At 41.0% G+C, this 13,987-nt stretch overlaps 1 protein-coding gene across 1 annotated transcript in view; it reads left to right on the forward strand.

Moving 5' to 3' along the window:
• Nucleotides 1-13,364, forward strand: part of LOC136885715 (asparagine synthetase domain-containing protein 1) — a 141,715-nt gene extending 128,351 nt beyond the window's left edge. Inside the window, exons 5-6 of the mRNA XM_067158442.2 lie at nucleotides 4,662-5,068; nucleotides 13,116-13,364. Coding sequence (XP_067014543.2) covers nucleotides 4,662-5,068; nucleotides 13,116-13,296 — 588 coding nt within the window. The 3' untranslated portion in view covers nucleotides 13,297-13,364. The remainder of the gene's footprint in view (nucleotides 1-4,661; nucleotides 5,069-13,115) is intronic.
• Nucleotides 13,365-13,987: the final 623 nt, after the last annotated feature.

The raw sequence follows: 13,987 nt of genomic DNA on the forward strand, positions 1-13,987 counted from the left end.
AGCATGCCCGCCTCCACACACCCCAGGCACCAGCAATGTGAAAAACACGCAGTTGTGAATCATACATTGATTGTGCAAGGTGGACTGCTCGCAGCATGATTTTTTTTCAATGATATACTATGATTATAAAAAATTGCTGAGTGCCGAACAATGCCATTCATCTCTGTTAAGTGTTTTTTGGTGAGGCTGCCCCTTCTAGAGCCACAGTTGGAAATTGGCACTACGAATTTGCTTGTTGCTTGTTTAAACGGGCCTAACATCGAGGTCATCAGCCTCACTATGAATTTTCCTTTCACAGTAGTGTGTTGGTGTTTACATACTATATACTGTATGTACACAGGACTGATCAGTTCCATTCACTGCTTGAGTGGCAGTGATTGCCAGGGCTAGGAAAGGAATGTGTGTGTGAGATAAAGTGAGAGCATAGTAGATGCACTTGCCAGCCTTGCTGCCTCTACCTGCTCCGGCTGCCAACCAACAGCAGTGAGCCTAGAAAATGTCGATGCTGTAAGGAAGATGTTTTAAGAAAATCCTTGCATCGTGTTTTCAACAATAGAAATTATCCTAAATATTGAGTCAACTATACCACAAACCATATCTCATGAATACTCATGTTTCAAGAAGCAATATGCTCATTGGTTGCCCCATTCTGTGACAGAGGCCCAAAGGGACACTAGGGTGGATTGTTGCCATTTTATATTGAATTACGAAGAAAATCCCTTAAAGGAAGAACAGATGAAGCCAAAACGTTTTTTACACCACAGTCAGAGCAAGAATAACCAAGGGGAGGAAGGATCATTGTAAATAACTTAGCCTATAGTGCAAATACACTGCTTAAAAAAGAAACTTGGTCACTTTTTTATATGTTCATACCTCCATGATATGCATACATATTGAAATGAATACAAATGCGCAATGAAAACATACCTTCTTTGCAGCAATTGAAAATTGAAATTAAGAGTGTTCTTTGGACGCTCAGTACAAGGCGTCATTGCACAATGTGGTCTTTGGTCATGCACCAGAATGGGTACATGGTAATTGAGCATCTTAATGAATATTGCCATCTGTCTTATTGATAACAACTTCACAACACCTGTTCATGCTTCTGAGAAGGCGGTGCACGTCATTCAGTCGAGGCAGACATCCCCACTTTTCCAAAGGTGATGGGATAGAAAAGTTGAAAGTGGTGAGACTGGCACAAGTAAGTGAAAACAGTGGCAGACTTAGCTAGAGGTCCCAGAGTCACCAACATGTGGTTTCTAGTTGCGAGCTCCTGTGATCCCTATTAGTCTCCTCTAATGACACATAGGTGATACTGTAGGTGTATTCTATTACTACCACCCACAGGGAGACTCGATTTCTGTCCTTAATTGTTTTAGTTTCTTTATAATAATCTTCCTGTGCCAGCATATCTTTCAATTTCCAACTTTTATTTTCCTTCCTCTTCTCTTAAAGTGTACAATCCTACCTACTTTTAGCTTTGCTATCTCTCCTTTGTGATTACCACCAAAAACTTCCTCAGGCATGGCTGTAACATCTCTATAAATTCTCAACAATTTATCCTTTCCATCAGTAGGTTGTCACTTAAGGTTTTAATTATTCTTCTGTCTCATTCATATCTGGCCATCTTTATATTTATTTCTCCTGTACTCAAGAGAGTTTCTCTGTAAATTTACTACTTAATTGTTTCTTACTGGCTCCAAACGAATTGGGTGCATGATGTGGGCCATGTAACTGTAAGTTTGCATTCGGGAGATGGTGAAAATCGTTTTCAGTGGTTCCCATCTTCACACTTAGCAGATGCAGGAGCTATACCTTAATTAAGGCCACAACTGCTTGCTATCCTGTCATCACTGATAAACCTTTCTGAGTTAGTGCAAAGTTAGAAAATGCTTACAAGAGAATTCTTACTGCCATATTCGTAGGGTCAAAAAATCACTCTTCCTTTGTCACTTCTGCACTTATTTTATTTTTTGTTAATAGCACTAATAAATTGAAGGATTTTGGCAACGCAAGGATCCACAATGGTTAGGAATGGACAGGTAGTGGCCATTGCCTTGTTTGAGGTACAACCAGAGCATTTTCCTAGTGTGAAAATGAAAAACCGTAGAGAATTGTCTTTGAATTCTGCCTACAGTGGGACTCAAACCCACCTTCTCTTGAATGTAAACTCACAGCTACACAACCTGAAGAGTGCAACCAATCCGCTCGATCTTTCAATCATTCAAAATAAAATCACTATCAAATCTTCCTGATTTCACACATACTTCCATCAGTTTGTGGATCATATGAAAAAAATCCCTTGTTCTTTTCTGCAGTTGAATTGTCAGCATAAAGATCCTGTTATATGTCTGGCCTGGGAGATGGGCTGACTTGCCAGATATTTGCTGCAGTAATGGAGTAGTGTTCTCTTTATTGAGTATTGAATGGTGGTAAAAGTGATTCATTAGAGGAGCCAAAAGCCTTGAGCAGAATAGCCGTTCTAAATGGGATGACTGACCGGGCGAGTTGGCCATGCGCGTAGAGGCACGCGGCTGTGAGCTTGCATCCGGGAGATAGTAGGTTCGAATCCCACTATCGGCAGCACTGAAAATGGTTTTCCGTGGTTTCCCATTTTCACACCAGGCAAATGCTGGGGCTGTACCTTAATTAAGGCCACGGCCACTTCATTCCAACTCCTAGGCCTTTCCTATCCCACCGTCACCATAAGACCTATCTGTGTCGGTGCGACGTAAAGCCCCTAGCAAAAAAAAAAAAAAAAAAAATGGGATGACTGCACATTTGTGGAGGGGATGGTTATGAAAGCCATTGTACAGTGTCTGTTCTTCAGCTTAGAGATGACTGAAAAAGGATGTGTCTGTAATAGGAGCCAAACCAAACCCCATGGCGTAACAGCCCCAAAGGGCCATGGCCTACCAAGCGACCGCTGCTCTGCTCGAAGGCCTGCAGGTTACGAGGTGTCACGTGGTCAGCACGACGGATCCTCTCGGCTGTTATTCTGGGCTTTCTAGACTGGGGCTGCCATCTCACCGTCAGCTGATAGCCCCTCAGTTGTAATCACGTAGGCTGAGTGGACCTCGAACCAGTCCTCAGATGCAGGTAAAAATCCCTGACTGGCTGGGAATTGAACCAGGGGCCTCCCGGTAAGAGGCAGGCACGCTACCCATACACCGCGGGGCCGGCCTATATTAGGAGCAGCCTGACTAAATTTTGGTTGTAAGTATAAAATACCTTTGGAGGTGCATGCCTGATGGCCATGATTGTTAAGGCGTCGAGTCTCTATGGTTGAAACTGTGGTTAGTCAGTTTGAGTTCTGTTGGTGGAAAAGAATTTCACCATCAGAATCTTGGCCAGCAGGATTGGTTAGGTGTAGGGATACAATTTCCAATTGCTAGATTGCATGCCAAAAGCCTGGATTAAATTCCAAACTTCCCTGCATTGTACATATAGAGTGAGGGTAATATGACTCTGTTGACGGTGATTTGTCCATTGGATGGGAATATTAAGCCTTGGGCAGGCCTCGTGGTTTTATTAGACAGAAGAAGGCTATGTACAGACACCGTGCTTCCCCCACTCCCTCCTTCATTATCATCATCATTGCACTAAAAGCCATACGCTAAATTATTAAAACCTGTAGAAGTTGCAACCATGTCATTGTAATAGCTTATAAAGGCAAGTATTACAAATAGCAATGCCTCAGAAAATGCCAGTATATCCCTTGTAGATGACACACTGGTCCTTGTATACTACTGCGGCAGCTGTGAAAAGTGAGCTACCAGTAAGAAACCTCATCTGAATGAATATTATTAAGTTGGAAAAACTGGTGCATTCAGTGGATTTCCTCCCATGGTGGACTAGAGGAAAAAGAAATATCAGATTCATTGGCTAAGAAAGGCACCAGCACATACACAATAGAGACATCACCTCAAACACATTAGGTAAAAACCTCTTAGCTCCAAAGGCAATGTAATATGAAAGTAATCAGTTGCTGAACAGTCTGACAAAATGGAAAATATCCATGAGAAATGAGCAGAAAACAAAGAACGACCCAGGAAGGAACTAAATTTTAGTACAGGGCATGACTGCCTTGCTGTACATTTTAGAAGATTTGGCATATATCAGTTCAGCGAGTGTCCATGCTAGGTTTCCGATTCCATAACCAATGAGGAACATCTACTCTGCTGCCCAGAATTTGATGACAATCAGCAAAGGCTCAGAAACATCAAGTTATTCTCGACTGCCTGATCTTTGATGAAGAGATGACTTCTCCACATCTGTTATAGGAAAAATTGATAGCAACAACAGCAACAAAACATCTTAGATCATAATCATGAGAGGACTTGCAGAAGTTGAATGAGTGTATCCTGGGCCATCATTTGATAGCTGTCATCCAATCTCATTCATGGAAAACACTGGTGTAGTATGCTACCTTCTTTTAAGTTCTGAGCAACTAGTTGCAATCCTAAACCCACATATTTAATTAACACAGATAATGAGTTAAGATTTTGTTTAAAGGTATACTCTATTGATGACCAAGATGTCCCTAACGCCTAAATGAAACAGCAACAATGGGAACAATATTATGAAGTGAAATTGTTTATACTTTTATGCTCCTGTTTTCAGTTTTCTCTAAAATAATCTTTTTTGTATTTTGGTTATAGATTGATGTTGGAAAGGATGAGTTGGAACAGTATCGAACTAAAACAATTGCAGATTTGATCCATCCACTCAATACTATCTTAGATGACAGTTTGGGATGTGCTCTGTGGTTTGCTAGTCGCAAGCAAGGCGTTGTGAATGATGAACTGTACAAGTCACCTGTGAGGATACTACTTCTAGGCATGGGTGCTGACGAACAGTTGGGTGGATATTCCCGTCATCGTAATCTCCTGAGTAGTGGCGGCTGGCAAGCTCTATCTGATGGATTATGGCTTGATGTTGCTCGCCTCTCAAGCCGCAATTTGGGTAGAGATGACAGAGTCTTGTCAAGTCATGGGTGCCAAGGACGATTTCCCTTCTTGGATGAAGAAGTTATTTCATACCTGTGTTCTCTATCACCATGGGAGAGGTAATAAGAATGATTTTTCTAAGGATGATGCAGCTTTTTTAAAATTATATATAAATAAGGGTCATATTCAAGAACAAAACTTTGAAGCAAAGTCGACTTGGAAGGACAAGATTAACTTTGGATACTGTTATTTTTATATAATTTTTAGAGATATTTGGCTTGGTTGACTTCCCTCCTTGTTTTAGTTGGGTTTTTATAGTGTTTTGACGGTGTGTTGTGTAGCTTATCAGTGTTTTACAGACTTACAGGAAGGAGTTTTATTTAGATTTGTGAATACCCTATGCATGTTTACGTTTAATTATTGCTGACATGGCCGTGCATAATATTCGTACAGGTTACGTTTTGATATGCAATTGATTTCGACTTTTAAAATTTACTTCTTAATATTTATTTGATAAGTACTGGCGTGTTCAATTAAAGACCTATTTAATATCCTCAGTCACACCATCAAGACATAACGGTGAATGAAAATCTGACCACTCAAGTGTCCACTTCCTTTAACCAAGTCTAGCGAGGTTCCATATCCGTATTACCCATCATATGGTCAACGGTTTAATACCGTTCTATGTCTGTTAGATTTCATTTTCTACGGTGATTTGTGCAAATTACCCAGTTGGTAATTAGTAATCATAACACCATAAGTTAATATACTATACGACTATAGTAAATGCTGTGCCATTATTAATTCCGTTCTTGTGAATAAGGATGCTATAACATCCTGAAATGGAACCCTTGGATGAATCCCCTAACACGACGACTCAGATTATCACCGATGAAGCTGTTAATGCCACAGCCTGTCCACATTGTGGTAAACTCTATAAAGGGAAGCTAGGAGTGAGCATCCACATAAGCCGATCTCATCCACAAGAACATAGAACTGCACTGTTAGCTAAGCAGCCCGAATGGAAATCAGCAAGAAGTGGTTGTGTACCCTCTTTCAAATGATAGTGATATCTTGTATCCAGGTAATACCAACAAAAATACTAACACACCAGACATAACGAATCACACTATGTTTACACAACACACAGACATACAAAGAAACAATGGAAAAATTTAAGTTGGAATTCCAGAATATCGGTAATGACGATGACTTCTGTAATCATGTCAAAGAATTCGTGGAATTCTTATCCAAAGCCGCGCATCAGCTTCCCGGTCCAAAACACCCAGCAGTTAAATTTTATGAGATACGGCAGAGAAGAAAGTTACTTAATAATGGATGTAAATTTACACAATGAAGCAATCCAGAAAGGGCGACCAAGAGAGATTAAAGCGCCGTGAGAAGTACGAATACCAAAAACCCAATTCCTATACTACAATCAGAGACGAAAAGCAGTACGTGCGGCAATCAGTGACACTAAAGAGGTGTGTAAGGTAGATATAAATAAAATACACCACTACTTTTCCTCTCGTGTTTCAATCCCCAATGATTTGGAAAGATCAACATATACTTCACACACATCTGAAGTAGAGTATGTACAATTAGAAGATACAATGTATACTGTCATTTCTAAACAAGAAGTAGAGTATGCAATGAAGAAGATAGCCGTTGACACATCCCCTGGCCCAGATCATATATTGATGAGGGCACTTAAAAATGACATGTGTTACGAAAGTATAACATTGATTGCAACAACCATGTTAACAAGAATACTGGTGCCCGAGATTCTTAAAAGAGCTAGAACCTTGCTTATCCATGAGGGAGGAGACCCCACGGATCGAGATAACTGGAGACCAATAACCATTTATTCACTATTGAGAAGAGTAATAGAGTGCATATTAGATACACGACTACGTAGCTACGTGAGCTTTGATAAAAATCAACGTGACTTCACAAACTCTGCTGGCACTCAAATCAACACTTGCATCTTAGAATCTATTCTGACATTAGCCAAATACCAAAAGGTCGACTTTAACCTGGTTTTCCTGGATATCACTAAGGCCTTTGACAACGTAGGGCATAAACACTTGAAGACTGCCCTCTCCTCCTACGCCCTACCATCAGAACTGTCTGATCTAATAATGGCACTACAATGTAATGTCCGCCTCCGTAGCGTAACGGTTAGTGTTATTAGCTGCCGTCCTCGGGGGCCTGGGTTCGATTCCCGGTACTGCCACAAATTTAAGAATGGCAGGAGGACTGGTATGTGGTTGAAATGGTACATGCAGCTCACCTCCAATGGGGGTGTGCCTGAAAAGATCTGCACCACCTCGGGATGAGGACACGAGTTTACTTTTACTTTACTACAGTGTAATAATACTACTCAAATAGAATCCCATCACAAGAAGACCAAACCAATTGTTCTCAATAAAGGCATAATGCAGGGTTCTCCCTTATCACCAATCTAGAAAAAGAACTTGATTACATAAAAGAAATTGCCATGTTCAATGGCTTCAACACCAACATGATCAACAAGATCATCAACAAATTAAAACTAAAATTAACAACACAACTTTCCCCAATAAAACCCAATAAACCCAAATACGCAACTTTCACATACACTAATCCAGTCATCTACCAGATAGCCAACCCCCTAAAAAAGCACGAAGTCAACATTGCTTTCAAAACGCAGAACACGAACCAGAACATATTTTGCAACCAGAACTCTGTCAACCCAAAAAAAAAATCACTACACGGGCTCAGGTATTTACAGACTCACCTGTTCACAATGCAATGCCTCGTACATCGGACAAACTGGTTGAAACTTCCAAACCCGTTATTTAGAACACACCAATGCCCAAAAACATAATAAATTTTCTGCACTGAGCACCCACATGAGGGACACTGGCCACCACTTCACCACAATAGAACAAGACCTAAAAATCCTAAAAAGAGTTGAGAAAGGTAAACTAATGACTGAGTTTGAGAACCTATACATCTTTCTAGACCAACACTTCAATAAAGACAAAAACCTCAACGAGATAATAGATATAAAAAACCCCCTTTATGAACAAATTCCCACCTTACTACAAAAAATTAATTTTCAAGGCAACAACTTGTCTAAAATCTTTAATACCACATTAACTAACTCACCCAGCACGTCGACAGTTACACCCCTCCACCCCACCTCCCCCATTCCCACCAATCCCCCCACACGCAATGACAGCAAGCCCACTCCTCCTCCCACCCTAGCACTTCCCCCTCCACTACGACCCCATCGATACAACACGAGAAATAAAAGCCACTCGACCAACAGAAACACTACAACACCCAACATAAACGAATAACATTCAACCGCATTAATAAAAAGACATCAATACTATCCACGTAATTTTTCATGTCTGTACATTTCCCCCCCTCCCTCTTTTTACAAACCAACACTTTATCAACCAGCACTCCCAACACACAAGCTGACCCCTCCACTCTACCTTCCTCCATTCACACAGCTCACCACTGCGCATGATCTCCGCCCATGCTCCTCCCTCCCAAAGCTCCCCACCCCCTCCCGCCACCATTGCCAACCACATGTGCGTATTACCGACGGTGCCTCCTCATAGTCAACCAACATCCATCAACAAATTGCCTCTCAACGACACATTAGGTATGTAACATAACATTTACTCTTCATTACTTACCATGATCTTTTCTTACACACCAACTAATACTATTAACATCTCGATTACAGATAACTTCCACTTCATACAACACAACTGCCAACAACACGCTAGAATTCCAGTGCACATCGGCACAAATATGGCGTGCCACTACGGCTCCTCTTCGCAGACCAAATGAAGTGATGCCTCGCCCTAGCTACATCGCTCTGACTCTATAGTTACTGTATATTTTCTAATCTCTCCACTGCAGTTCACAGCATAAACAACTCCATTCTTTTTCACTAGACCAGCAACAAAAAACTGTAACTTCGTCCCAAGGTCCTTCATACATTCATTCAAGAAATAATATCAATTTACATCTCACCGGCATCTCACACCGATGTTTTCACACATCATTCCAAGCTACAAGAAATCTACTAAGAAAAAGCGAAGGATTCAACCTGCAACACATTCCCAGTAATACATTTACCTACAAATAACTGCCATCATTGTTGCCATTCAAATGCACTGTTTACTCAATGACTCCCTTTGAGTCTCCGTCCACGCTGACAAGTTCACCGTACCGAACCTGGTGCTTCAACCAGACAACTTTCTGTTTGATGCCTATAGAACCTCATTTGGCTATGGAATATTTTCCCTGCCCCCTGTGATTATTAACTAAGATTAAACCACTCTGCATATTTCTGATATGTCAATGCTACAATCACCTCCAATGATTAAAGCAACGGGACGTACTTGGTAATTTACTTTTTTATATCCTTGCTCACCAAGCTGCTCTCTTGTAAATATGTACATAAACTGTAAATTCTCAACTGTTCATTTGGATAATGTAAATTTACTGTATAGTTACCAACCATTGGCAGTAATTTTTGTTAAAAACATTGACGCCGAGCACTATACCCTTCCCCCCGACTGTTATATTGTAAATAATTTTAAAATTTATGATTTCCTATGAGTGCATCAATTATTCTTCAGAGCACCACTGCTGAACTCTGCTATAATTACCCAGTATTTTAAGCATTGGTGCCGACTTCTTATTCTTTAAACTTATATTGTTTAACCATCACCATTGTACAAGAGTTTCTCGTACTTAATTTTCCCATTGTAATGTATATTAATTTGTGCATGTTAAATACTAATCAGGTACCTGATTTTTGCCTTGAGGAGGTAATTTTGACTGATGATGCCCTCAATGAAGGGCGAAACATGTCTCAAGCATAATTAAGAATAAATTCCTAAATGTAAAATTTATATGTATTGAATAGGTGACAAAATAAACCATTTAGCATCCTACATTCAGTATCTTCAATACGGACAACAATGATTTTTATCACTTGCATCAGTGGATAAGACGAGCAATGCCTCACATTCCCAGAAACAATATTACTGACCAAGGCACTGCTTCCAAAGCCCAATCCTGAATCGATGATGCTTGTCTGAATGGATCAATATCTGTGTCAAAGATCCCGCATAATGGCACTTATCGCTAGTAAAGGAGAACCATGATATTTCTCAAGCTGCGGTACTAATCAAAGGTAGCGTAAACTCATGATGTTCCAAACATTAAAGTACTACTCACAAGTATTGTACGTCGTAAAGTTAACGCAGACCTATGGTGTTTGTCACACAATGGCGCCACTCATAGCCAACGCAAACCGGTGAGGTTCCTCACCTAGGTGTACTAATCACGGGCGCTAGTATTCCCGTGGTGTTCCACACATAATGGGTACTAATCACAAGCAACGCAGACCCACGGTGTCGCTCATATAGTGGTACAACTCACAGGCAACGCCCAGACCCGTGGTGTTGCTCACATGGGTATGATTCACAGGTACTGGAAACCCACAGTGAACTGCGCTTGACTGCTGCGAATCACAAAACTATTCAGTACCTAACAGAGTGAAACTACTCGCAAGTAAAAGCGACCCATGGTGTTCCGCGCGTGATGGTACTAATCAAAAGTAGTTTCATGGTTCTAATACAATCATCCCTTCTTCGCCCCTTTTAGACACCTCTTATGACAGGCAGAGGATCCATGGGTGTATTATTCGTCTGCCTCCCCCACTCACAGGGGGTGTGTGTTTGGTCCGCGAGAGGTATTTTATTTCCCTCAAGTCTGCCAACAAGCCGGTTAGGACCCCCCTATCCGCCACCTGGGATGCATCATGTGGGAGTATCACCTCTCCCCCTGCTATGCCTGCGTAGCAGGTTCGTGGGAAAATACTGATGTTAAGGTGTTGTTACCATAATTATACACTGACATTCCAAAAGTAATGGGATAGGGCATAGTATTGTGTAAGCTCTCTTCTAGCTTGGCAAAGTGCAGTAACTCATGGCATAGATTCCTCATGTGGAAGAAACACCTGTGCAGAGATTCTGACCCATGCTGTTTGGATAGCTACGTACAGCTTCCTGCTATTCTTGGATGCAAATAGACCTCAACACCACATCCCATAAAATAGTGCTCGACAGGGTTCATATCAGGTGAACGAAGTGGCTACAGCAGTTGTTCGATCTCTTTAGAACACTCTTCGAACCTATTCTGGACAACTTGGGCCCATTGACACGGTGCATTATCGTGTTGGAATATCTCATCGTTGTAAGGGTCTGTGTAGTCCATGATGGGTTGCAAGTGGTCACAGAACAGTTCAGCGAAGTACTCACTGGTTAACAATCTGTTCAGGTAGATCAGTGGACCCAACCCATGCCATGTGAACACACCCACCACCATTATGGAGTTAATACTAGCTTGTATGATGTCTTGTTGACAACAGGCGTCTATGCCTTCAAGGGGCTTGTGCTATATCTGAACCCTACTATCAGCTCGGAACAGTTGGAACAGTGACTCATCAGATCAAGCTACAAGTTGCCAGTCATCCAAGGTCTAGTTAGTAATGTCACACGCCCAGGCGAGAACGCTGCACTGAGCTGCTGGATATGTGCCTGATGTCTTCCACGAGGTATTTCCGATACACACTTGACACCATCGATTGAAGAATGTTAGATGCACACAAAAGTTTGACAGTGGAGTGTTCAATCAATCTGGCTCCCACTATCATGCTCTGTTCATGTTGCCTTGTCATGACCAGCACAGATGGTGTTTACACTCACCCTTGATATGTCAGATCACACCTGATATAAGTCTGGGCACTTCCAAGATGTCATGGTATGATAGCGCCACCGACTATTACCTTTAAATATTGCTATTCCATGACTTTTGGCATGTTAGTGTACATTTTAGAGTGGAGTGTGGATTTCAGTTGGACTAATTCCTTCTGTATTTTATATCTATATCTGATACATTTGCCATTTTTAAAACACTACTGCGCAGCATTCACAAGACATACCACATTGCCACTTGGTGTGGAGTAGATATATACTGTACATCTAGTGACAGGCTAGAACACATGACAACATAATGGAGTGCCAGGTTTGTTAGGAAAAATATTAGAAGGCATTGCTTCCATACCTCTTTAATAGCATTAAATCTGGAAACAAAATGCAGAGTGATCAAATGAAAATTAATGAAAACCTACAACCTGTTTTCCAGTCATTGACCGGGTCAGGGATGTAATGAATGAATCATATATAGGCTATTATTACGATGGGGTCGCCACTCCCAAAGTGATGTATATTAATGACTGATAGATGCTATGAAATGAGAATGGAGAGTGTTGCTGGAATGAAAGATGACAGGGAAAACCGGAGTACCCGGAGAAAACCCTGTCCCGCCTCCGCTTTGTCCAGCACAAATCTCACATGGAGTGACCGGGATTTGAACCACGGTATCCAGTGGTGAGAGGCCGACGCGCTGCCGTCCGAACCACGGAGGCTCTAGTGATCAAATATAGAAACTTATTTAATTAACTTAATAAGATATTGCCTTCAATGTAAGTGTGCGTCTTTACTGTAACAGAAAATTTTAACCAGGGTATGATTGTGTTTTCTTGATTGAAAAACTTACATCAACCACCAGCAATAGTACTTCATTGAACATCCTGATTGCACCATATGACTGATTAGATATCTCTCCTGCAATGAGGGTATGTAATAGAAATGTGTATATGATTAATTTCATAGATTATTGATTTATGCTGTACCGGGCGAGTTGGCCGTGTGCGTAGAGGCGCGCGGTTGTGAGCTTGCATCCGGGAGATAGTAGGTTCGAATCCCACTATCGGCAGCCCTGAAAATGGTTTTCCGTGGTTTCCCATTTTCACACCAGGCAAATGCTGGGGCTGTACCTTAATTAAGGCCACGGCCGCTTCCTTCCAACTCCTAGGCCTTTTCTATCTCATCGTCGCCATAAGACCTATCTGTGTCGGTGCGACGTAAAGCCCCTAGCAAGAAGAAGAAGAAGATTTATGCTGTTAATATTAACCAAATGATAAGTTTCTGTTTTTCCTTTTGTACTGTTGTTTGTATACTCCTTTGTTAATAATCTCTTTCTTTATAATAAAATTTGAATGAAACATTTTTTTTTTTTTTTTAGATGTTACCCAACACCAGACTTCCCTCGAGGCACCGGTGACAAACTTCTGCTGAGGCTTGCTGCCTGGAGCCTTGGCCTACAGAAGGCAGCTAGTTTTCCTAAACGAGCATTCCAGTTTGGTTCCAGAATTGCCAATAGCAAGGAAAAAGGCAGTGATGTGTCATCAAGACTAAAAAATTAGAAAACTTAATACATGTTCATATGAATATAGAATAAATATCAACTGGTTATTTTAAAGTGCTATAATTATGCACATATAAATTAATATTCTTGTGCTTTGACTCTTCTGGCTTAACCTTTCCCATGGAATTTTCCTTGACCTGTTCTCTCTCTCTCTAGCCTTTTCCATATCATCAACCGAAACAACAGTTGCTGGCTCCATTATGGATACACTCAGACACTGTTTGACTAAGCGTCTACACTCCTTTATAATCAGTGGCTCTTGTCTGTGGAATACGGAGAACCTTTATCCACTGCTTCAAAAATCATTTCATTATCACAATAAATACCTACAAAAAATAGATTTAAAAATGCCCTATGAGGTTTAATATATACATTTCTGTATCTACAGTCCAAGAAGTGAGTCATGACAGAAGAGAGTATATGCACATTGACAAAATGAGTACGAAGTGGAGGGTCACTACTCATCTCTGTTCAGTTAGCTATGCGAGTGTGCATTTATGACAGTTAAAAATATCTCTTTTCAAAGCAAACTCTATGGCTACGCTATAAAAATAGGAAAGTCGGGAAATAATAGCCAATATGTTGGATTTTATGACCCAAGACAGCAAAGCAGGTGAACCACTTACAGCCAAAACTGGCTAGGACGTTTGTGAAGACCAAGGAAAAGTAGCATCATAAAGAGGAAATGT

Source organism: Anabrus simplex, chromosome 1 (assembly GCF_040414725.1).
Source record: "Anabrus simplex isolate iqAnaSimp1 chromosome 1, ASM4041472v1, whole genome shotgun sequence".
NCBI lineage: Eukaryota > Metazoa > Arthropoda > Insecta > Orthoptera > Tettigoniidae > Anabrus > Anabrus simplex.